The sequence below is a fragment of the Apaloderma vittatum genome, unplaced genomic scaffold, assembly GCF_000703405.1.
Source record: "Apaloderma vittatum isolate BGI_N311 unplaced genomic scaffold, ASM70340v1 scaffold3891, whole genome shotgun sequence".
Classification (NCBI taxonomy): Eukaryota; Metazoa; Chordata; class Aves; order Trogoniformes; family Trogonidae; genus Apaloderma; species Apaloderma vittatum.
This window is the reverse complement of record NW_009700657.1, coordinates 22,534-48,329: the sequence shown is the minus strand read 5'-3', so window position 1 is coordinate 48,329 and position 25,796 is coordinate 22,534. Positions and strand designations below refer to the sequence as shown.

Genomic DNA, 25,796 nt, shown 5'->3' with positions numbered 1-25,796 from the left:
TTGTTGCATGCTTCTCTGGAAGAAGAGAGATGCTGCTCTTAGTAGCCATACACAGGTTCTATACTTCCAATTAGTGATAAAGCCATGTCGTATTTTAATCTGACCTTGCTGATTCGAGACCCTTCCCATGCAACTGGATCTGAGGCAATGTGGTGCAAAAGAGAGTTTAAAAGGAATGTAAGGAGAGAACATGGCATGGGCATCCTGTCTGTCACTGGGAGCTGTCATTAGAACTTGAGATCCTTACTATTCCCATGACAGAAGACCATCTCTAAGTGAAGAGCCCAGGATACTATGTCTCTTTGTACTTTCTACGCACTATCTGGTATTTACAGTGATTACCCCTTTCATAGATCTCAAGATCACATTTCCTTGACCAGTCATCTTCGATTTTGTTACTGGTTGAATTACCAACATAGGGGTCGTTGGCCTTGCTGTACATTTCACTGGATGACAACAACAGATCTATGAGATCGTTGTTTAATTAACTCTCTTTGATAAGCTTTCATCATCCTATTTTGGCAGTTCACCTTATATAAGCTTAGTCTTTTAATTAAGAATTATTTTATTGTTCAGGCAATGTCTCATTTATCATTCAGACATTACTCTCTGTCCTGATTTTTTCAGACTTATTTCTCAGACTAATCTGCTTTTTCATACATACCAAACCTTGTCACGATTTTAATGATGAATTATTCAGTTTTGTCCTGATGTCACCTTGAATTTTGCTGTCAAAACCTTTAGTTACCATACTTTAAACTCTTGTCTCTGTAAACAATGACTCCTTAATTTTCTAAGGTCCAGCAGATCTAAGTTCACTTCCAAATTACTGCTGTAGGTAAATATTCCTACACAGAGTTTGCCTACATTCCTGAAAAAACAGGAACAACCCACACCAAAATTAGACACCTCCTAAAACTGATACTATTAACAGATAGAAGTGAACAAAGAAAAAGCATTCACTACAGTTATTAAAAAATGTATGAATAAAAGCTTCTTGCTCCTGTGTTTGTAAGTGCAATTTTATTTTTTTTTAAAAAAAGCTGAACAATTCTCTGAAGGGCCTTAATCCCTTTTTTCGTAGAATCCAGTTAAAGTATGATGTACATTTCCTTTATCATCATGCGGATTACTAAAAACACATAGGAACTCTCACCTTTGCAATCTCTCCTGCCTTGTTCTTTTTGTGAGGGTATAAATCAGATAATGCCGATCTCAAGAGACCCAGGGGAGAGGCCCAACCTAATTCTGAGGATGTCAGCTTTTTAAGTTGAGAAATGAATATTATTTATCTGCTTGAAAACAAAACTTGAAGACCTGTACTGTGAGCTTGAGAGATCTGTATGGATGTCAAAGCACTTAATAATTATGTCAAATAAGATCACTATATTTTGAAAATTGTTTCATCGTATTTTGAAAATCTTTTTTTATTCTTGTCTAAATTTGAAATTAGAGGTCAGGAACTACAAATTTTAATAATGGTTGACAGTTACTCTATAGATCACCCTGGTAAAACTACCTCCACTTTTTTTCTCAAGTATGTCACCTGGAAGATGGGGACAATGCTGCAGATTCTTTCACGTCAGAATAAAGAAGGAGAGTTATAGCTTTGCTTAGGGCAACTCAGAGATTAAGCTAAAGTACATAAAATGTTACCAGACTTTGACCCTTATCTGCCTTTCTGCCCAGAGGTATCTAAGAAAACTAAGAATCTTATACCTTTTAAAGGTAAAACTGAGACAGTCATCTTTGTGAAACAGAGTTAAATAAAAAAAAAGTCAAACTGGGCAGGGTAAGCACTGAATATACTAATTTAATACGTTTGTTTCAAAAAAGAAATGAGAACAAATACAAAATTACAAAAATTACTTATTTTAAGAAAACAGGCTATTATTGGGATTGGTTACATGAACAGATGATGAACCCTGTAAAATATGTACCATTCAGTTTACTCGATTACTATGATGTGTGGCAAAAGGAATAGGGATCAGATGAGATATATGGGTCCAAATTCATAATAGCATAGGTCACTTTATTTTTTTCAACTCAGGACACTGAAAGCAAAGCATCTAAAAAGTTGTAGATGGAGGCATATTATAGTAAAGTATACGGCTGAACCATCTGGAAATCTTGGGTAAAAATTTCTCAGTTCACAATTCCCTCAGACACGGGAAAAGCATAGGTCTGAAGAATTAGGACCAAATTATGTTTTTTACCAAAAACTAGGTTTTCTTCTATTAGTAAATAAGTGTTGGACAATCATGTAGAGAAAGGGACTGATTCTTTCTCCAATGCAAATTTTGCTTAAGTTTGGTAAAAACGTGATTTCAAGAATTGATGACAATAAAAGTTCCTCTAGTAAGGAAAGTTTATTAACCACAAGATATAAATGAAATTAAATCTACTACAATAAGCAACAGATTCCTCCCACAAAGAAGTGGAAATTGAAGGGAAAAAGAGATAAAATTTATACCTGCTCTGAATAGGCTAGCAGAACAGTTATGACTGGAAACGGATAATGTACAGTCACTGTCGCAGACTGAAAAGTCCAAAGAGTTACCCTGACACACAGAGTTTGAAGTCATCACAATAAGCAGTTGAGAAGAATCTCCTTTGTCAGTCTTATGAATAGTATAATTCTTAATTCAAGTTAATGACTTAGGGGTAAATCCTGGGGAAGACGCAAATCCTTCAGTAAGGGTCTCTGCTCCATACAAAAGCTATCAAAGAGCTTAGTAACAAAATCCTCTGCCCCAGTTGGTCTGACTGCCTGGGCAGCTGGTCTATCACACTTAATATACCTTGTAAAATGTTATAGACTTGCAATTGACTACTTTCCATGTAGATTTTTGGTATTTTCTTCTAGAACGTTTAAGCGTGTACTCTGAGACTTCAGTTGTGTCGGATCGTCCACTCTCATAGAATAGTTTAGGTTGGAAAAGACCTTTAAGATCATCAGGTTCAATCATTAATCTAGCAGTGCCAAGTCCACCACTAAAACATGTCCCTAAGCACCATATCTACACATCTTTTAAGTACCTCCAGGGATGGGGACTCAACCATGTTCCTCAGCAGCCTGTTCCAATGCTTGACAGCCCTTTTGGTGAAGAACTTTTTCATAATATCTCATCTAAACCTCCTCTGGCATAATTTGAGGCCATTTTCTCTCATCCTATCATCTGTTACTTTGGAGAAGAACACCAACCCCATCACAACCTTCTTTCATGTTGTAAAGAGAGATAATGTCTCCTTTCAGCCTCCTTTTATCCAGACAAAATAACCCCAGTTCCCTCAGCTGCTCATCATAAGACACATTCTGAAGAACCCTCACTAGTTTTGTTGCCCTTCTTTGGGGACGCTTCACCATCTCTCTGCAGTTTGTTCTGATTAGTCCTTCAGTTTATTTGAGGGAAACATAGAACACTCTGCAGAGTAAAAGAGGGAGACTGGAAACAGCTCATTCTTTCCCCAAAGACAGGCAGACTCTTCTTCAGTTTTTGACATGCTCCAGCACTTCTCATTCCATTATCATTCAAATAACTCCCTGTCTTAACTGATCCAGTGTTTGGCCTCTTGTGGTTCTGATGGAGCCAGAGCCACGTTTTCACAGGGTAAATTCCTTTTTGCTGCAGTTTATGGTCCATGATCTGACACTACTGTGGGAAAATTACTTCCATTTCATTTAATGACAAACACTACATGAGTGCATCATAATTTTAAATTACCTTACAACAATTAGACATCTATAGGCCTACAGGTTGTTGCCTCTGACATGCTTTACAAAGCAATAACAATCACCTCTTGCCTTCATTTCATACAATATTAATCATAATCAAGCATTCATAGAATCACAGAATTGTCAGGGTTGGAAGGGACCTTAAAGATCATCTAGTTCCAAACCCCCTACCATGGGCAGGGACATGCCCCACTAGATCAGGCTGCTCAGAGCCCCATCCAGCCTGGCCTTAAAAACTTCCAGGGACGGGGCTTCCACCATCTCTCTGGGCAACCTGTGCCAGTGTCTCACCACCCTCATGGTGAAGTACTTCTTCCTAACATCCAATCTGAACTGATTCATCTCTGACTTTAATCCATTCCCCCTAGTCCTATCACTACCTAACATCCTAAAATTTGACTTTTTCCCACACCAGAGTACCACCTACCTGATAATATATAAGTCGTTATTATGATTTCTACAGAATAAGCACTGAACGTTCGTTCTGAAGCAAAATAAGAATCAAAAGATATATATACACACACACGTGTGTATACTGTCATATATGATAGAACTTTTCCCATTTTTTTACCACAAACAATATTCTTTATGTAAAGTATGCTTTTCAATTTTTTTTCTCTTATTTATCTGCTCAATTCCCTTTAAACATTTAATTAACATTTCCAAAGTGCCAAGATAATGTGCTTTTACCTTCTTATTTTCTCCTTGTTTTGCTTAAGAACATAATAATTAGTGTTTACTTTTAGTTCTTCTTTCTCCAGCAAATTGATTATTTCTTATCTTTAGGGTTTTTTGATAGTAGTACTCTCACTGAACTTGTCCCTTTTGAACCCTATTATTTCATTTTATTCTTCTTTTACAAGATTTTGAACCATTCTTCAAAGCAGATTTTTGCTGTTGACTCATCTGCATTCAGGCACATATATATAATTTCTTGCATTTTCTCCCTTAATATTTTCCAGTTATCTACAAGTTTTACACTTTTATTTCAAAATGTCCGGTATTCTGTTTGTATTTTTATTTTTCAACTGTAATGAATATATCCAATGTATGAAAATGCAACTAAAGTGGATATTTCCAAATTAGCTTTAACACCTTTATTAACATGTATGCAAACTTTTGGAAGATAACGTAAAATACACTAATTCCTCCTATCACTTGATTCTAGACAATGCCGTATTTCAGCTCATTTAAATGTGTACCTTTTATGCTATTTTTGTCATGAACTTTTTTACATTAATTTTAGGTGCTATGTCATGTAATACTGCATCACAAAAATCTAGGAAATTAAACCAAATGAGTCTTGTTTTTTATGTGTTTTTTTTAAGATGAGGGTTCCTGTGCTTGAGGCTGTTTTAACACTCTAGAATCCTTTCCATAACCGAATAACTCCTTAAGTAAAACTTAAGCCTAGATCTTCAATTCACACTCGCCAAACTCACTTTTTTTCTACCGTGTCTGTCCCACTTTGCCCACTTTTCCTGCTCCGGCGGGGGGATTGGACTAGATGATCTTTCGAGGTCCCTTCCAGTGCCTAACATTCTGTGATTCTGTGAAATGGTTAAAGTTCTCCTGAGGTACTACACCAGAGCATTAGCAGGAGCTATTATCGAGTGGCAAAGAAACATAACTGCAGTTTTTTCTGATTAGTCCCTCAGTTTATGTGAGGGAAGGATAGAGCGCACTGTGGAGTAAAAGAAGGAGGCTAGAGACAGCTCTTTCATTCCCCAAAAATAATAAAACTCCTGGTCATCTTTCAAAAGCAAATGTTTCAGGGTCAAGTTCTTGGGATTGTGTTCAAGACTATGAACCTGATGTGCCCTGAAGCTCAAAAGAAAGACAAGATTATCTTAAAAGAGTTCAGATTTAAGATACAACTATTTCTCATTTTACTTATCTGCTACCTTTTTGCACTGTAAGCTGATAGAGATATGCTTCACTTCCCCTGAGATTCAGACCATCACTTATCACCAATTCCCTACAGAGTGACATGCTCACAAGTGAGATTCTGAAGCACGAAGTTCAAGCACTTAAGTGTCTTTTGTGGATCTAACCCTAAGTCGCTTTTGAAAACAAGATTTAAGGCTTCTGAAACTTTTACCCCGTGTGTCCTGGGGTCACGTGTTGAGTTATAAGGAAATTAGTCATCACGTCTCTTGAGTCCCAGTTCCCCCATGTGATCACACGACCTTTCACCTCAGCACTTTAATGCAGTCAGGGCATCGACCCAAATATAGTGTAACAAGAAGAACGTTCAGTCTCCTGCCCATTTTCCAGACATGATCTTGCATTGGATACCTACTGCCCATGCAATGTATGTTTACTTTTTCTTTTTCTTTTTTTTTTTTCAGAAATCCCTAACAAAATAAACCATGGTGAAGCCAAACATCTTCCAGACACCTCAGGGTCAGACAAAACAGAAAGAACAACAAAGAGGTCCAGAGTATCAACCATAAGGCGGATATTTGACATGGCAAAACACCGAACAAAGAGGTCATCCTTTTTCTCAACTGGTGTGAAAGTTTGCCCTCAAGAATCGGTGAAGCAAATTTTAGCCAGTCACCAAGCTTACTATAGATTAAGAGGTAAGATGATGATTGTAGCATGTGTTTCCTTCTTAAAATTATTTCTTTTAATTGATGAAACACTAGTTTTCCAGAATCTTTTTCTTTAGCTCTAGGCTGCATATGTGCTAGTTGTTTTATTTTATTTTTACGTAGATAATGAAGTATTACATATACATCAACATGGTTCAAGACAGATAGTTACCAGAAAAGAATAAAACAATGCACTCAAAGGATTACTACAGTTGCATCATGTTATAGCATGTCAGAACGTGAAGACCAAATTATGCTTGCACTACTGTGTAAAGATGTACCTTTCTCAAAAGTTCAGTAGGTACCATCATGGCTACTCAATCCCACCAGCTCAAGACAAGTAATAAAATTATTTCACTGGTTATTACACAAATATGTTGGTTTATAGTAAGTTTGTGGTTAAATTAGTATGCTACAAAAACTGACATTACTGATAGCTGCTCATGCAGAGACCTAAGTCTTGTTTTTTAAAAAGTCTAGAATGGTTTTTCCCAATTAATTCACTCCCTACTCAGCTCTTTCTTTACCTCCCTTGACTGTAGAGAGACTATGGAGTTATTACTTCCATTTTAGGTCTCTAGAGAACACAGTACAAATAGATTCCTTTTTATTCTACTTCCTCTCTTTCTTCCTCTACCTCTCCCAGTCTTTTGTTCTGTGGCTGTTCCAATTTGAATTAGAAAAATGCATATTTTTGTACTGTGGCACTTTTGGAATGCAGGCAAATATCTAAGGCAACATCTGCTCTCTTGGTCCTCTATTTGATCTCCAGCCATTCACACACATGTATGTAACCTGGCTGCTCCTCAGCTCTCTTTCAGGGAACCACCTAGTTCCCTCTGAAAGGAAACATGGATGTAGAGCTGCAAAAATATTACTCCAGCAGTCACATGCTATAGGCAGCATGGGCAAACTACACCAGTGTCTGTAGCCATTCCCATACAAACATAACTGGTAATCCATTGTGGGACTGAATACCAAACCAATGGGCATTAGACTGAATTCTGAAATGTGTTAAAAAGGCTGATCCAAGCTTTCTTAAATACTAATTTATCCTGAAAGGCTCTAAAAAACACTGGTTACATCTCTGACTGGGCTGAAAACAAGCTATCTTGGGAGAGGCCGGTATCACTGACATGAACTCGAAGAACTGCAACTATGACATTTTCATTTAAAATCTGATGATTACAGTATTACCACGTTTTTTGAGATGAGCACATTAGCTGGGATATTGGGCTTTGTAAGTCTTGTAGTGCAGGCAGGTTTAAACTTATGCCTCCTTTTTCCCAGCAGAATTTCTTACACTCACAAAATTCTTTCAGTAGGTATCAGCCAGTGCTTCAACAGAAGCTGGAGTACTAAAGAGCAGGCAAAAGAACAGATAACTGAATAGTTTTTACACTCATTCAGAAAAAAATGTTTCTGCTTCTTTGAATAATTGCACATTTTTCATTATAATGTCTTTCAAAAAATCCTTCCTTCAAGGAAAGTTCTGAACTCCAGACTTCTGCCCTCCCAGCAGAGCATGCTATTTTACTCGCCTAAAGTGATAAATGAAGGAAAAAAAAATAGAAAAAAAAAAACAGAGGCAAAAATGTGGTGATGGAACAATTATCCTTGAAGTTTTAATCACAGTACAAGCCTTCATGAAAAGATATTCTGGTAGCCAAGCTGGAGTCTTACAGCCTGTGCCTATCTGTGGGCAATCTTACCTTAGCTTTATTTTGTGGACATACTTTTAGGTCCATTCATTTCTGAAGCCTAGACCACTTCCACCCCTCCGAGTCCCGTGACACATTTAGAACTGCAACAGCACTGTGGATCACATTGGTCCTCTAGAGAATTTTACTCCTTCGCAAGAAACATTCCATACATTTTTATTCTGCATTTATATGTGTATACATATACATGTGTATATACTCTCTGCTTTCAGGAATGAGCACACAACACAAAGTAGCTCAGGTACAGGACCTCAGACAGTTGCTGTTGAATAACCTGAGCCTACTGTGACCCTGTACTAACTCTGAAGCAATACATCATAGCTTAAGTCACCATGAAGACAGTCCCTCCCCTGGGGCCAACTGGAAACATGGAATCAGCTACAACATCTCCTCAGCTGGTGATGCACCATGTTTATCTAAACCCTGGTAGATTAATTACTTTCCATCAGATAGTGTATTTATATTAAGCAGTTACTGCTCAGAAAAATAGATACCAGAGAGTTGTGAGGAAAAGATAGAAAGTATCCTTAACTGCTAGCTTATAATGAATAAATCTTTTCAAAAAACAGCCTGTTCTTTTTTAATAATCTGACCACATCTGCTCCACATGCAGCTGCTCTACTGGGAGGGCAGGTCGTTCCCGAGGTATTATTGAGGTGCCCTAACACAGCTAGGTGAGTACATCCCTACAGCAAGTTTAGAGAATGCCTAGAGAAACTTATTGCACTAATTTCAGAGACACTGCTATTTTAGATAAAGCAGATAATTATCTAAGTCAAAGCAGGTATTAAGTACTGAAAATAAATGTCCCATCTCACAGTAATGAACTTTGTAAAGCGCTAAAGGCAATGGCTTTCAAATTGCTAGCCGGTTTTTGTTTAAATGGTTTTTCTAGTATGTTTTTCTCTAAAAGCATTTTTCAAACAACATTTTGAAGTGTGATTCTTCATCTTCAGTGAGTGTACATTATATTTTCACAAAGTCAAAAATACATCTGGTTTCATTGGCCCTAATAGTACCAGAGGACTCAACAGGTGGTGAAGTCGTCTATGGGAAGGTACAGTGATAGCTGAGATAAACTGAACTGGTTCTGCTCAAGACATATTGGCTCTAGCGGCCATCAAGCCATGTTAGTCGTCCTACACAACGGAGTTCACAGACCCTGCAGAGGACAAGCTGTGTTAAGGGAATATTTCCGCAGTTGAGCAGGAAAGTGCACCCAGACCGGCCCTTCCTGGCTGGCTCAGTGCTAGCTTGGGGACCTTTTTGGACCACTCAGTGATTTTAGACATGACTCATGTGCAGAAAGGATTCATCCTGTGTTTAGTTTGAGGCTGTGCAAAGTGACTTGAGTGAAACCCAAACACTGTAGCTGTGGGGAAGAGCTGGTGTATGAACAGAAATCCAAAGACATATTAGTATAGCTAGTCAGGTAGGAAGTAGCTATCTGGAGGAGGGAACAGTTTATCCTCTGGAATCTTTTGGAAATGGTTTCAGCTTATGAAAAAATAGAAGGCTTCAGCAAGATGTTGGTAAAAGTGTACTCAGAAGTGTAGCCCCAGCTGCTCATCTGTGACTCTCAAAAAAACAGTGCTGCATACATATCTAACACCCATGTTACCCAGAATCATCAAGGGAAAGTAAACACTATAAAGTGTTTCTGAGTAGTCATTTTATAACCTAATTTCTGCTTTCTCCTCTCCCTCATGTACTCATGCTTGTCCTGTTCCCTACTCACAGTGCTAGAGAGCAAGGTCTTTTCAGCAGAAATTACCTTTTACAAGTTTTCCCTGAAAAGGCTCATAGAGTTCTGACCAAAATACTGGATGCCAAGCCCAAATACACATTCTCATCCATTTTGTAACATACTACAGCTGAACTTCACAGCTGTCTTGCATAAGGAGTGAGCCAACAGAATATATAAAAGTATTAGTCTCCATTATTACATTACGTGGTTTGCAAAATCTCATGTAGTTAAGTCAGTTTACATCCAGTATATGAACTTTCCTTAGTGCCATTCCTGAATACCACCTTTTCAAAATCTCCCCCACTGTCTTATTCTCTTTATTTTCATTCTCATTTTCCCAAATAATGCAAAATGCTACTGTTGTCTCCACAGCCACAGCACCTGTTAACTTTCTTTGACGTAGCCTGGCATTTAATTGGGTGATTCATCCCCATGGAAGGAATATTTAACATTGTATTGTGGTTTAATGCTAGACAGCAACCAAGCACCATGCAGCCACTTGCTCACTCCTCCTCCCCTCCCCCTGGATGGAGAGGAGAATCGGGGGAGGGGGGGAGAAAAAAAGTAAAACTTGATATAAGAACAGTTTAAAAATTGAGTAAATAATAATAATCACCATCATAACAAAAAGAGAGAGAAAACTCAAGAAAAGTCAAGTGATACACAATGTAATTTCTCACTACCCAGTGACCAATGCTCAGCCAATCTCTAAGCAGCCACTCACCCCTCTCAACCAACCCCCTCCCAGAGTTTATATACTGGCCATGATAGCTGATGGCAGAGAATCTTCCTTTGGCTAATTTGGGTCAGTTGTCCTGGCAGCTCTTGTCCCTGCTGGCTTCTCGTGCACCTCCTCGCTGGCAGAGCATGGGAAACTGAAAAATATTTGACTTAGCATGAGTGCTACTTAGCAACATCTAAATGATCAGTGTGTTATCAACATTATTCTCACACTAAATCTAAAACACAGCACTATACTAGCTACTGGGAAGAAAATTAATTCTATCTTAGCCAAAACCAGGAAGCACTGAACAAATAATTGTACGCAGATGTGTGGAGAGGAAGCAAATGTTCTTTCCAGAGGAATTTTGCCTATACTAAGCCATTCCATTTTTCCAGAGGTGTTTGAAGAAACATAAAAGCATGCATCTGCTGCAGAATGTCCTTAAGATTTTGGAAAGACTAATTGTATTAAAATTTTGGAATATAATTAAATCACTTTTGCCTGCTACATTTAAAAATATTTTTTCATTACAATATTTAGTGGAGGGAATATAAAAATCTTAAATATGTTCTGTTTAGCTTGTTCTATGCATAGCTAACCATACTAAAGTACAAAACTTCTGTAAACTGTTGAAATTATGATTATTCGTGTATAATGACTGCTAGATTACTTCTCGCTCTACCTTCCTGTTTGCTCTCACTAGAACATCCAGTGTGTATCTTTGTATGTATGGACATTTGAGGTGAAGGAAGTGTGCTTTGTGTTTATTCTTCAGTCATGACAACCATGCCAGGCCAAATTAAAGTCTTTATTAAAATAAGGGAAATTAGCAATTTTAACTTCTATGCATGGAGCTTTGAGGTGAAGGAAGTGTGCTCTGTGTTTGCTCTTTAGTCATGACAACGGTGTCAGGAGAAATTAAACTCTTCATTAAAATAAGGGAAATTAGCAATCCTTAACTCAAAACCAACTAACCCTTCAGCATAAAGGCAAATGACTGCCAGCTCGAAAATACCTAAAATACCTAAATATCTAAAAATACCTAGAAGCTGGATTTGTTTACTAAGTACAGTAAAATGTGTAAATCCCAAATCACTTTAAAAAGGCTTTCAAGTTTACTTTTTAGTACAATGCATCCATCCCCAGCCCCTTTCTTCTTACTCAGTCTGCCAGGAAGCTGTGTGGGAAGCCTTTCGGATTTTTCTGGATCGGATTCCTGATACATCTGAATATCAGAACTGGGTTACTGCCTGCCAGAGGGAAACCTTCTGCATATTTGACATTGGCAAAAACTTCAGCAATTCCCAAGAGCACCTGGAGATAATCCAACGGGTAAGGATTACTGACATTTGTTTGGAAACTGGGGGAGACTTCCAAGTCCCTCCCCACTGCTTATATAACGGCAAAGTATTGCTCGGGAAGAGGAGGGGGCATATCTTAGAAGAAAACATAAAAGTGCAGTAAACAAAGGAGCTAACAGGCTTCTGCTGAGTGTTTGGATACACCCACTAGTAAAATGCTGTTTTTCTTAATCTTTTTGCAGCGGGTAAAACATAGAACCTTCCAGGATAGGTAAGTAGCACAAGTAGAACCTTGCCACTCGATGTTACTGCCTGTTTTGAAAAAGATGTGTGTAGATGTGTGTGGATGTGAACAGGTACACAGATAGCAGTTGTGGTGTATTTGGTGTGTGCTGTGAGAGATGTATATACTGTATGTATCATATTACACAGTAAATGAATCAAAAATAATGAAGGTGACCAAATATCTGAGTTGCCTGTTCACTTTGAGACAGCACAGCAGGTCTTCTTAGACTAATGTGAGCACAAAACTCTGAGTTACAGTTTTGTGTTAGACTAGTGTTGCTTTGGAGTGTGATTAAAGGCTATCCATAACTGCTATAATTCACCAAAAAAAAATCAGAGAGCTTAACAGAAGTTTACATTAAGCAATAATATGAAAAATCTATGCCTTCACTTTATCTTTTCTGTGTATTTTTACATGTTATTATAGTGTTAACTGGTGTGATGCTTTATTCCATAAACTCTGTGGGGAAAAAAAAAAAAAGTATGCTCTCTGCATTATTCAGAAGTCTCAGAATGGCAGGATTAAAGTTACCATATTGAACTCTGTCTCTCTGTATATAAATATTGTAGTACAGACAGACATATCATTGTCCACAGTTTATCTAAGTAATGGGTTTGTTCCTTCCAATTTTCTTAGATTTTCAATTGTAAAGAATAATCTTTTCCATTCATAAGTTACACTTTCTCATGATCACAGAAGTCTTAAAGTGTCTTTATTTACTATGACGTGGGGGTTATGAGAGTTCTTTTCTGTCAGAAATATATTTTTTTTTATAACGTAGGGCCTAATTAAACTCCCCTGGAAGTCCAAAGGAAGGTCTTTGCACTCAGTCTAGTGCAAACAGCAGCAGCAAGGCAATAAGTGACTGATCTCAGAGTTCTTTGCTCTCTATGTACAGTATGGTTTTCCCTAGACACAATTCAGAAGATGAAGAAAATTCCACAAAATTCTACTCGCATTTTAGCTGGAAATACAGGCAGCCACTGTTACACGTTGTTGGATTTCATTTTTACTACTTTATGGTTTAGGAAATGCTTTGTATCTTCTCTAGATGTCATGTAGAAAAATCAGTCTCCAGTCAAAGACAACACATAATTAGCTCAACAATGTGAAAACACTACAAATAATACTTGAGTTCTCACCACACAAGATATTCATAGAATACAACAGATCAGGAGTGTTTTGTTTGTTTATTCATGTTATCAAGCAGCTAGGTTGCTCCTATTTGGAAATGGAGCCCAGCTGTCTCTACCCTCTGTGCTACAAGCTTTATGTTGTCTCAGCTAACACAACACTAGGCATTTCCTCTACTCTTACTTCTTTCACTCATACCAGCTTTCACAAACACTCCATCTGTGTGCATTGCCTCAACAATAACTATTTTTATAAAAATTCTGAAGAATTCTATCTACATTTATTTACATGATTGGACTTACTTTTTTTTCAGTGTTTTGGTTTGGGTTCTGTTGGTCTTTTTTTTATGATCAGATACAGCAAAAGACACAATAGCTGGTTTAGATAATGCACAAGAAGCCTTGCTACCATTTTAGTCAGTGGTCAACCATTCACTGACTTGAAAGAGAGAAAAAGCAGACCTTGTGCATTGATTTAATATCTGTGACCCCATCCCTCTGACAACTTGGAGAAAATCAGCCATGAAACCTCATGAGCCGACTAGTAACAGGATTTGTAGTCCTTGGTGGAGGAATAAATCAAATCGGTATTTTTGTTCATTGTAAGAGCAAATACCATACTGAAGGAGAGGAAAGGAAATATATGAACTGTTGAATATATAGTATGACCTACTGCCCCATTGCCTCTTTAACTAGCTTATCAAATTTCCTTTAAAAATAACTTCCCTCATTTAAAGTGCATTTAATATAGGGATTATTTCTACATTTTTTCTAAACCTTGGCCAGTGCCAGTACAGCATGCTAATCATTAAATCACTTATTTCTATTTGATTGATAGGAAAGATGAAATATCCACAGAGAAAACAGGTGTCAAAAAGCTGGAAGACATTCCTTCCATTTCTACAGGTAAAATCAAATCTTGCTCTGTGTATGCTCATTGAATAGCATTACTAAAACCAGTGATTCACGGATCTTAGAAGACTATAATCTAATGAATGCAGTAGAAGCATGACAAGTTCAGTGAAGACCAGTGAAAATGCTTTAATAAAATAATCTGTAAGATTTTTTATTTCTTTACAGCATGCCTACTGCTCAAATCTAGCATTCCAGTTTTGTTTCAGTTTTTAAATGCATATGTATTCCTAATTTTCCCTGTAGAGCAGATGAAAATAAAGAATTACTTTAGCCAGAAATTCACAGTAATGCCAAGAAATTCATTAGTGTGGATTACTCCAATCAGGCATGCCAACAGCGTTGTATAGTACAGTTCTATACGTTAAAAAATTTATGCAGTGATAAAAATCTGTAAATATGAGCATTTTGTTCAAGGAGAAAACATCTTGCACACACATTTTTATGAGGGCTAAATATGACAGAATTTTATTAATGATGACTCCCAGTGTGGTATTTTTGCTTCTACCTGGAAAACTGTGTCAAAGTCATTTGTTATTTTAAATTAAGCCCTAAAAGAAAGGTGGCTGTCATAGAGACGATGACCTCAACTGGAAAAATCAAGCTTAGACTTTTAATGACATCTAATGCAGTATGACAGGAAATGGTCAAACATTAATACTTAACTCACACAGTTTCATTGATGTGTAGTCAGTGCCATTTTTGTCTTCAGTCACACACATGCAACACCACTGATGCTTTTGGACCTGGAAAGAAATGCTGTCTATTGTATAAAAAGTAGTAGCTTTACCCACGACCGAAAGTCATGACCACCTTTCACTGGTGCAGGCTTGTGCTCAAACACACCCTCCATAAGGAAAACTTCTTCAGTGAGCTGACATCTGACCCACAAAGAAAGGGGAAGATTTTTGATGTGCAAATTTGTTCTTGCCTGATTTTGTTCTAACCCCTGTCCCTAGGCTCCCCTGGCACACTTCTCTCCCCATATGCACCAGGACCTAATGGCACGCTGCTCAATGAAATTGTTAACGACACGAAGACTCCTGTGAAGGTGAGGGCATTCTATTTTTCCTATCCTATTTTTTCACTCACCTCTTCTTTTTGAGCCTGGCTAGCAGAAGACCTTAGAGGAGAAACCCTTATAAACACTTAGTTCTGATAAACCACGAGTGCTGCCCTATGTTACTGCTAGTAGGACAGAAGGGTTTTATCAGCATCTGTTCTGTACAGGAACAGTGAATGATGCTTCCGGCATATATGGTAGAAAGTATAAAAAGGGAACCCTTCTACCCATTAAATACAGAAATGTTCAGGGAAAAATTTACTTAGGTTTTTTCTCCCGGTTTTTTTTCCTCTCTTCTTTTTCAGGAGCTGGGAACAAATACAGTCCCAGAGTTGCCTAAGGAGCAAATGGTGGAATTCAGTGTCACTCTCACTGATCAGGAGTACACACCTGAGCTTGATGATCCCAATTCCCCACAGTACCAACAACTAGCTGCCAAATTTCAGCTACAGGTAAGGAGGCTGAGTGAATGTCAAAATGTTGCCTTTGTACCTTGGTTGAGACTCATGCTATGAACCTACTTTCACCATGAAATAGAATTAGAATCTGCCAGCTTAACTTGAAACAAATAATTCCTGTTGTCTCAAGACCTTCAGTTTTCTCCTCTTTTAGGCCATCTGTTCAGCCACTAAGCTAACAAGCCAATGTCTTTGTCAGCAGTAGAGCTTCAGATAACTGACGAACAGTCTAACTTTAGGAATGTTTGGGCTTAATCAGGAATTCATGGACGGTACTTTGTCATAATTTAATTTCTACAGTAAACCTAATGAGAAATGTAATATAAATGTTTAAAGTAATTAGCTACTGTTGTCTGAACTATTCTTCAAAGGACTTCCAGTCATTTTGTTGTCAATTACCATAGTTTCTGTAAGAACTGGAACATCTGTGGTGTTTTCATGTAATTAATAATATTCAGTGAATGTTCAGCTATCAATTTAATAGATAGCAGTTAATGACTTGAAGTTCCCACAAGGTTTTCTTAGTAAAATTAACTAAAGCTTCTCATCAGTTTCATGAGCGTTCCTTAGTGCAAGCTATTTCACTATCCTGGTTCAGTTTCAGATATACAGAGAGAAATGGTGAAGGATGTGTTGGCAGAGCTGATAAAAAAGTGGCTTCTCTGGAGGTTTCCAGTATTATTCTCAAACAGAACTGCCTGCAGACTTTGTTTACTACACATATAATGATACAATTCAGCGATCTGACTTTAAAGTTATTACATTAATTGGACAGGGAGAAATGAAAAGTTTCTCGATTGTTATTTTTCTTTCCATTGTCATCAAATTTTCTTTTGACCCTTTAAAGAGTCCAAAACTGTTCTTGATATGCAATGTTGAATAGAAAATTATTTATACTCTGGTACCATGAAATATACCTGACATATTTTCCTGCAAAGTTAGATCATAGAGGAGGCAGAGGGCAATCTTGGTATAAGAGTTTTATAAGTACTCTCAAAGGGTGATATGGTTTAGGGGTGAAATTGTAGTGTAGGATTAACGGCTGGACTCGATGATCCCAAGGGTCTTTTCCAATCTGAATTGTTCTATGAATCTAAGTGAGGAGGTTAGATTCAGAATTAACACCTCATCCAGCTACATGAGCTCCTGAATAAATTCCAGAGGGGCCTTTGCATAGGCTGAGGTTATGGAGTTCCAAGTTCAGTTTCCAATTCATTTCAGGACATCGCAAGAAGGGTTACAGCAGACGTTACAGTGAAGATGTTCACAAGTACATCTGCATACCACAACATACATTTAAAAATCACACGAGAAATTCAGGTTCAGATGCTTATGCTACTCAGTAAATAGAGATTAATTTGGCAAAAGCAGAAATTAAGAAACTACATGTGTGCATAGAGTTAGAGGAAAGTGTCGTGGTTTGACCCTGGCCGGCATCCAGGTACCCACACAGCCGCTCTCTCACTCCCTCTTCTCCGCTATGCTGGGGGAGAAAATATTTCAAAGGGCTTAAGGTTTGAGATAAGGACAGGGAGATCATTTACATTTACTGTCGCCGGCACAACAGACTCGATTTTGGGGAAATTAATTACGTTTATTGAGAACAAATCAGAGAGTAGTGAGAAGTAATTAAAAAAAAAAAAACAACGGATCTTAAAAACAGAACACCTTCCCCCATCCCTCCCTTCTTCCCGGGCTCAACATCAATCCTGGTTTTCTCCACCTCCTCCCCCCGAGCGGCGCAGGGGGACAGGGAAGGGAGTTTGCCGTCAGTTCATCCGACGTTGGTTCCACCGCTTCTTCTTCACTCTGGAGGAGGACTTTTCACTCTTCCCCAGGGCCATTGTGGGGTCCCTCTCACCAGGGTCATTGTGGGGTCCCTCTCACGGGAGACAAGAATCGCACTCTGAGCAGCCTGATCTAGTGGGGGATGTCCCTGCCCATGGCAGGGGGGTTGGAACTAGATGATCTTTAAGGTCCCTTCCAACTCTGACAATTCTATGATTCTATGATTCTCTTCTGTTTGCTGTGATTAAAAAGACATCTAGGCTTATACAGTGTGGTTGATACCTGGTACTGATAACATACTGATCTTCTGCTTCTTCCTCACTTAACTTACACGAGAGATGCAGAGAAAACTGGCCACTCGTTCCCTACCAGTTCTGACAAACTTTGATACACAACAAGTTTTAAATGTGTGCTGGGCTTGCACAGAACCGTGTAGCTAAGGAATAGGAAAGACTGCCGCTTCAGTTCATATAATCTTTTAAGTGATATGCTGAATTAAAAGCTCCTGAATCCTCAAAAAGATTTTTCACTTCTTTTCAAGTGCTCAATTCCCTCAACTCAGTAAGATTTGCTGGTAGATGAAAGGCTTAGACAATGTGTTGCTTGGTACTTAACAGGACCAGGAAGTGAATCAGAAAGGAACTGTGGAACTATGTGCTTAAAAAAAAAACAAAATCCCATTCCTCTCACATAATAGATGTACATAAAATACTTCATCTGACTTAACTGTATAAATGTTGCTACAATTGGAAAAGATCAAAAGGTCAATCAGCTGGATCTCAACACACTGCTTACTCTTGAAGTGCTGACAAAAACGTTTATTTTCCTAAAGTCTGAAAACCCTGTACAAAATTCACCTTTTCTGCTCATTGTTTATTCTTCATACTGTCTCTTCTATTCAAAACCATCTAATTGCACACTTGTTTAAATTAGAATTAAAACGATATATTGTTCTTTTATTTGCAAAAGATGGTTAAAGCTGTTTGATTTATAACTTCTTTGTTAAATAGTCTAGATAAATCTGCATTTGGTAATATTTTAAAATAATTAATTTAACATTAATGTGACTTGAATCACAAAATTATGTATGAACCAAAACTGAAAATGAGAAAATCATTGATTCGTGTTTCTTGACTTGCTTTATTATGAACTAGATTATCGCTGATTTACCTAATCACATTACTTAAAAAAGCTGTAATTTGTACTTCATTTTACCCATTAACAGGTAATACAGGCAGCATATACAAACCAAATATTGTGTTTAAGCTAAGTATGATGATACCACAAATAGGGCAGTTGAGATTGTTTCCTAAAGCTCTTTCTGAAATATTAACAATATTGTCTGGGTGGTCAACGTGTGCTTGCTTTTTAGTGGTAGAACTTAGAGTGAATTAATGATCTTATGGTTTTCTGTAGATGCAAAAAATATTTGAGAAACTTCCAGGATTCAAAGAAATCCACGTATTAGGATTTAAGTAAGTATGAAAATGGGACTTGTTTTTTCTGTTTGTTGCTAAAATTCTCCTCTTCCTTCTTTCCCTCCAACATGAAAAAAAACTATATAATAGTGGGGTGTATGTTGCTCTAAACAGAAATTTTTTTTCTGGGAACAACACAGAGACAATACAGAGAGAAGTGTAAACACATCCCAAGTGAGAATATGAGGTTTTGAATTATTAAATAGAAGCAGCTTTGTTTCCCTAAGGGTTGAATTAGTCACTAAATCCTTTGAAATTGTTCAGTAGCATAATTGTATTACAGACTTTCGTAAATTACCAGGTGAAGAGTTAGGAGCACAATTATTTAGATGTCTGCTTTTCTGTGTGTGGATCCTCTACCTTTCATAGGTCACAGCAAAGGTGTCCTGGCAAGAGAAGGCTGCAGGAGGATATGTGTTCACACATATAAAACTTGCCTGATAGGTGTTTGCCAGGTGTTTCAAACAATTAAAAATATTTCATTTTTTAATAATTTTTGTTCCGTGTTGCCATTTCTCTTAGTTTTAGCTTCCTTGTATGTTTACATAATGTAAACGACTGTGTATTTTTTCTACGGGGAAAGACGGATTTGATATGGTTTTTTTATTGTAGATAAGAGCACACTGCATAAAGAATCAAGGGAAGAACAAGTTAGAGTAAGAAGGAACACAAAATTGAAAATGAATAAAGAGCAGAGGAAAAGACATAAATTCACATGGGCTTATGGCACAGCATGAGGAACATTCAGTCCTTCTAGTAATATTCAATACGTGTTGAAGAACATTCATATCACGATGCAATTTTACACAAGAGCATACTTCCTTCTAGCTTCTCTCTCTACAAAATTCCTGGGAAAAAGAAGAGAGAAAAGCAGAACAGAGTGAAAATTATTACACTTTGTAATGAAAGTGAGAAAACGAAAAGCCATCTACTGCAGAACAAGCAGATAAAATCTGTAGTAGAATCTCACAGTTAAAATGTGCAATAACTAACCTCTTTTATTTGTGACTCCAGGAGACCTGGGATCCATTTCTGTTTAGTATCTTGGTCTTAGGAGCTGATATGAACACTCATCAGTGTGGAAGACCAGAATTGCTTCCTGTCATCTAGTAATTTAATTACCTCCTGGGAGTTACAGATCGTCAAAACCAGTATTGCTGTCCGTTCTGCCTTAGCCATATTGTTACATATGCATCAGTAGCATTTCCTACAAGGCAATACGGAAAGACAACATTAGAGATATGCTAGAGGATTCATCAGTGAAAATAACAGGGTGTTATATTACAGAAGGTCAACATAAGCATGTCTTCCAGGAGTAACTAATAGGTCAAGCTACCCCTGTGACAAGAATCTGAGTAGGCACCATGTGTGGTATCAGTAACAGTTGCTACTACTGTCACAGATGTTCATTGTCACCATAAAGACACAGATTAGCAATGACAGTGCTCAAATTGCGCCATTTGTAGTGAGGAATATGAAAGCAGATACTTCAAACTATCAAGTTAAAGTAAAATTCCTGTTTCCCCACTCAAAACATGGAGATTCCCATTGTTTGAAAGTGAAAAAGTGAAATGATGGAGAGTAAGCTGTCACTTTCGCACAGAGATAAAAGTTATTGACGAGACATGGTAGATAAGATAAATTGTCAAATAATGTTTTTGATATATGACTGGTTTATCTGTATACATGAATCTTTGTTTTTTTCTTTTTCAATCCTTTATGACACCCTTTCATCTGTGATGAAATGAAGACAGAAGAAGGAGAAAGACGGGTAATTTGTCTGTAATTCATAGTTGAGATTAATTATTTTATAGGCTATTAGATTAGATACATCAGTAAATGTTCTTTATCCTGATGTGACTGAACTGATTTATGTTCTGCCTAAGTACAAATTCTGTGATATAAAGCAACAGGAACAGCTTTTACCTTTATCTGAAATGTTCACATAATCAGATTTTGTCAGGATCTCTGAGAAGAAGAGAAATTTTTTGACCTAAGAAAATTCACATTCAGATAACTAAAGATCTCTATCAGTCATAAACCAAAAATTAAAAATATTGGGAACCTTCATATTTAAATTTTCATTTTTGATCTGCTGTTTCCTAGCTGCATTCCCATATACAAGTTATATGGGAATAATAAGTAGAATTTGATTTGTTATCTCCATTATCAGACCACACAGAATGGCAAAGAGATCAGTTACTAGCCTGATAAAATGGAGGGAGCATTTGACTGATAATAGAAACAGCTACAGAGTCTGTTGTTGTTGCTTGAAATTGCTGCTGGGGAATAATTTGTCTAGAACTTCCCAGAATTTCTCTTTTACTTTTATTTCTTTAAAAGGAAAAATTGTCTAATGCCTATTCTGAATTCTTGCCATGTCATGAAAATGTAAATACACAGCAGATACTAGACAAAATAAAATTCTTCTCTCTCCAATTATTTGATATTATAAAAGGCAACTTAGTGGAGTACAAAAACGTATTCATAATGATGTATTCATAATGGTGAAAAATTGAGACTTCTGTTAAACAAATACATCTAGAGAGAAACTATACACATTCATTTAGACTTGAAAAGTGATTTGCTTGCCGCATTAGCTGACTTTCTTGCTATTCTTCAAAAGAATAAAAAAATGCCCCTATGTAATAGGATTTTTGCTCCTCTGTAGTTTTATGAACTGTCTGATCCCTTTCCATAAGTTCCTACCTAATTAATAGGTGGTTATGACTTCTAGTAACCCTAATATGTGTTTAAGACTGCTTGAACCAATAATCAATGACTTCAGATTATTTTACCAGTTCTACATCTCTCTGAGTAGCCAGATTAAACTGGATTATTTAGAACATTTTTGTAGTTTTCTGCAGCACTGGAATTTAGGCATAGAAGGAAGAAAGGGTCAGATATAGCAAAATTAATCTGAAGATGACAATATCATTAGAAAGAAGTATATCTGCACTATTTTGACAGAACCTAATATGTTATGGTTGCTTGTATTTTTGTTTGTGTGTAATATTGGTCCTCAACCATTGCTGCACTGGGCATTTTTGCATCTTCCCCTTGCAGAACAAGCAGCACTGTCGCACGATATGTGGTAAACTTTGAGAGGGATGGCTCCGACATCAGAAGCACAGCAGATGACATCTCGACTATTGGATCGAATAAGGTCGAAAACGAAAAAATTCCACTTTCTGCAAAGGAAGAGAGGGAGGTATCAGCAACTAAACTCACAGTAACAGACCTTCAGCAGCTGGTTGCCATAGCCCTCCACGAAGACCAGACCCTGCCACTGGACCTCGGAACACTTCAGTTTACTGATGGTCAGTAGGCAGGGCGCTGCCAGGCACAAGCCCTTTCAAACTGATGCAGTGTCAGTAAGGTCTCCTTTGATTCTCCAGAGTTGTCTAGCATCCAGAGGATGCACAGATCTAAGTTAAATTGTATAGCAAAATGTGCCTTGATAATTATGTGGCCTAACTTTCGTTCATCCTGGAGAAGCTATTTCTCTTGTTTGTTTAGAGAGGCTGCATATTTTTCATACTCAAGTCAAATAAGAGGAGAAGAAAAAAGAAAAAAGAAAAAAAAAGAAAGACTATGAATATCCACTATATCATTTTCATTTCCTAGTATGGACAGTATCCTTTCTTCAGTAAGACTCCTTTCTTCAAAAAGTGAGGGCTTCCTTTAAAATAAATTCACCTTTCTGAAAGCTGAGTCCCAATTGTAAGCTAATCATCTAATCTCCCAGTGAAGTCAGAAATGGACACCTTAAAAGCATTCGATCCCAAGCCAAAATTGGTGGTGTGAAACACGCTGTAAAGGTGCATCTTGCTTTCTGAAACAAAGGGAGTGTAGAGGACAAGTTGAGTGTGAAGATTTCTAGCAGAAGTTTGAAGGACTGCATATTCTTAAGTAATCCAGCTAATAAATATCACCTTCTAGTCCATCAAAAAATTTTTTTAAAGCTACCATAGCCATAGTTTGGGGGAGTTAAAAATAGAGAGTTTAAAATGTATTTTCATATGCATATTTACCAAAACAAAACATACACCAAATTTGAGCTGTATGTTTCATTTACAAACAGCAGCATTTTCTTGGAAAAAAAAAATAGATGGATAAATACTTTCTGTAAGAATAAAAAGTCATATTTTAATGTAGATTAAAAGTCTAAATAAAAAAATCATGGATATAGCACACTTTGATAGTAACTATTTGAATTAACTTTTTCCCCCACTAGTTATTTTTAATAACCATTTTTAGAAAAACAGCTTACTTGCAAGTACTTTTAAAAAGCTCTTCGGAGCGGGGGGAAGGAATCAACTGGGCACTAAACGCAAAACACCAAGAGTAACAATGGTGTGTACTCTGGGTAAAACTGCAAAGAATTTACGCTTAATGAACACAATATAATGAGTCATCATAGCTCATGCAGATTTAACTGAGTGGTTCATACTTCAGCTGATTTTAAGCATTCATCCATGGTTCAGTTCTCCGTGACCTATCCCATTTACACTAAACAAAGAGTATGAAGAATACTGCATATAAAATTCCTGTTTTCCTCATAATTGCCAGTTTAAATGGAAATTACGCCTCTTCCTTTTCAACATGGGTTTTTAAAAGTAATTTTTTGATGGAGAATGATTTTAATACTTTTTTATTTTTAACTGAGTTTATGTGTTCTGATCACTTTTCAGTGTGCCACAGATGAGATAGTATGTTTTCTGTCCCTTTTTTTTTAATTTTTTTTTCAGAATCTATTATACCATCTAGTGATTTTGATAATGATATCCAGGCCATGGTCACTATTCCTCTGGCAGGCCCTGATTTGGTAAGTTAATACTGGTTACTATATTTCTTCATTTTCCATGAGAAATGAAGTTGAACAGTGTTAAGATGTAGAGAAATATATAGAAAAAGGCTCTTATGCCAAAATACATATCTTCATTTTCTAAATGTTGTAAGGAAAAATGTTGTGTTGTTATACTGAAACAGAGATATTGATTAGAGCATTTACAGATGAATATTATTTCTTGATTACCTTTTCTAGTTTTAACTACAAAGTAGACAACACCTCACCCATTCAGCCATACATCTCAATGACAGAAGAAGAACAATTGACAGGGACAGTGAAAGTCATTTTTCTTTGACTATTTTTAAAATTACAAGCAATGCGATTAGGATTATATGCACAGGCCAAACATTTTGCACGTTCCGTGTCTTCATGTTGAGTTAGCTGTTTGCAGTCTCCTGTGGCTAAAGATCATTGGCCTTCTTAGCAATGAAAGTTAAACAAAATAATGAAAGCTACTTTTAAAAAACATTTTCAGGAGGACTCCATGAGTGTGGAACTCCCACTGGGCTACCCCAGCCCAGCAACAGTGGAACAAACAGGAGACACCTTGGGCAGTGAATTTACAACTGAAATCCCTGTCATAAGTGGAGACATCAGTGCCCCTGAAGACTTTAATAATTTTGTTACATCTGAACCTGCGTTCCCTACAAAACCCGCCAGAGAAACATTTCTGGACAGATCTCCTCCAGCCACAGAAGACATCGCTAATGACTACCAAAGCTTCACAGTGCCTTTCAGTGTTCTGGGTAGCAGCAGCAGTCCTCCAAAACCAGAGGATTCCTATTTGCCTCCTCCCGCAGATGACTCTGCTAGCAATGACTTAATCACTGATGGCTATGAGTCTCCAGTGGAGCAGGCTTCCACATTGGCAGTTCATACCACAGGTAGCTTTACCCCACCTGATCTCCTGCAAGCTGGAGATGAGAAGAGTGAAGCTGAGGAGAAGAAAGAACTGACTGATATGGCAGAATCACCTCTCAAGGAAGCTGACCAAGATAGTCTGTCCGAACAAGGTAAGACACAAGAGCTTTTTCCATAAGAGAGAGTAGGAAAGATCCAGTTATTTCTACACATTCAGTCACATGTAAGTAGAGTAAGCATTTCTTTCACTTATGACATAAATTTTTCCAGACCATCAAAAGTGAAAAATTTACATGTCTGATGCCCACTTCAGGAAAATCCTGATGCACCTGACTTCAAGATTGTCAAAGGAAAAAAAAAATAAAAACAGCTAAAACCAACTCAATATCAAATGCATAAGAATAAGGAATGGTTTTTACAGGTATGCTAAAAATTTTAAAAAGCAGGCTGAAAAGATGTATCAGGAAAACAATAAAGGAAATCCCAGGCTAACAAAAAAACATTTGTGTATTAAAAACATGGAAGGTAAATCACTTTCAGTTCTACAGACAGATGTGGATGACGGCAGCAAGAAATATTTTTTTCCAAGCAAAGAATACCATGGATTGGAAAAGTTTACATATCTGCAGGTCTGATGAATGTGAAAAACTTTTAAAAAATTCTGATTTCGTCAAAGGTTTCCATCTATGTTTCCATCTATGTTTCCATCTATTCTGATTTTCACCTATACAACAGGATTTTTTACAGGCGTCCATATATACAAAAAAACTCACATAATAAATCAAAAAAGTACATACATATGTCTGGGTGGAGAGAAGTCTGTCATTTAGCCTTTCAAATGGAAAGTACATGATAGACAAGTTTCCTTGACTTATCAGAGAAGTGTTGAATTTGCAGATGAAAAAAGTTCAGACAAGGGTAGTAGGGTCAGCTATAGGACACAAATGAATTAGGCTTTCCCCTAGGGGAAAAAAAAAAAAAAAAGAAAGAAAAGTCAGTAAGGCTGCTGCCTCCCTCACCTCCATCAGTCAGCAGCTTGGAAAGTGGGGCTAGACATGATGGAGAACTGTGGTGTGCCTGTAACTGGACTGTGTGAGGCAGCAGCCTTCACCGGCAAAGCAGTGAGAGTCATCATTCCT

The 25,796-nt window shown here is 37.3% G+C and overlaps 1 protein-coding gene across 1 annotated transcript in view; it reads left to right on the top strand.

Moving 5' to 3' along the window:
• Positions 1–25,796, top strand: part of IMPG1 (interphotoreceptor matrix proteoglycan 1) — a gene marked incomplete at its 3' end in the record, with an annotated part of 53,480 nt that overhangs the window by 8,064 nt on the left and 19,620 nt on the right. Inside the window, exons 2-12 of the mRNA XM_009878811.1 lie at positions 6,088–6,321; positions 11,691–11,857; positions 12,069–12,097; positions 14,084–14,151; positions 15,117–15,208; positions 15,526–15,672; positions 18,883–18,941; positions 20,695–20,715; positions 22,011–22,264; positions 23,696–23,772; positions 24,272–24,809. Of these exons, the coding sequence (XP_009877113.1) occupies positions 6,088–6,321; positions 11,691–11,857; positions 12,069–12,097; positions 14,084–14,151; positions 15,117–15,208; positions 15,526–15,672; positions 18,883–18,941; positions 20,695–20,715; positions 22,011–22,264; positions 23,696–23,772; positions 24,272–24,809 (1,686 nt within the window). The remainder of the gene's footprint in view (positions 1–6,087; positions 6,322–11,690; positions 11,858–12,068; positions 12,098–14,083; positions 14,152–15,116; positions 15,209–15,525; positions 15,673–18,882; positions 18,942–20,694; positions 20,716–22,010; positions 22,265–23,695; positions 23,773–24,271; positions 24,810–25,796) is intronic.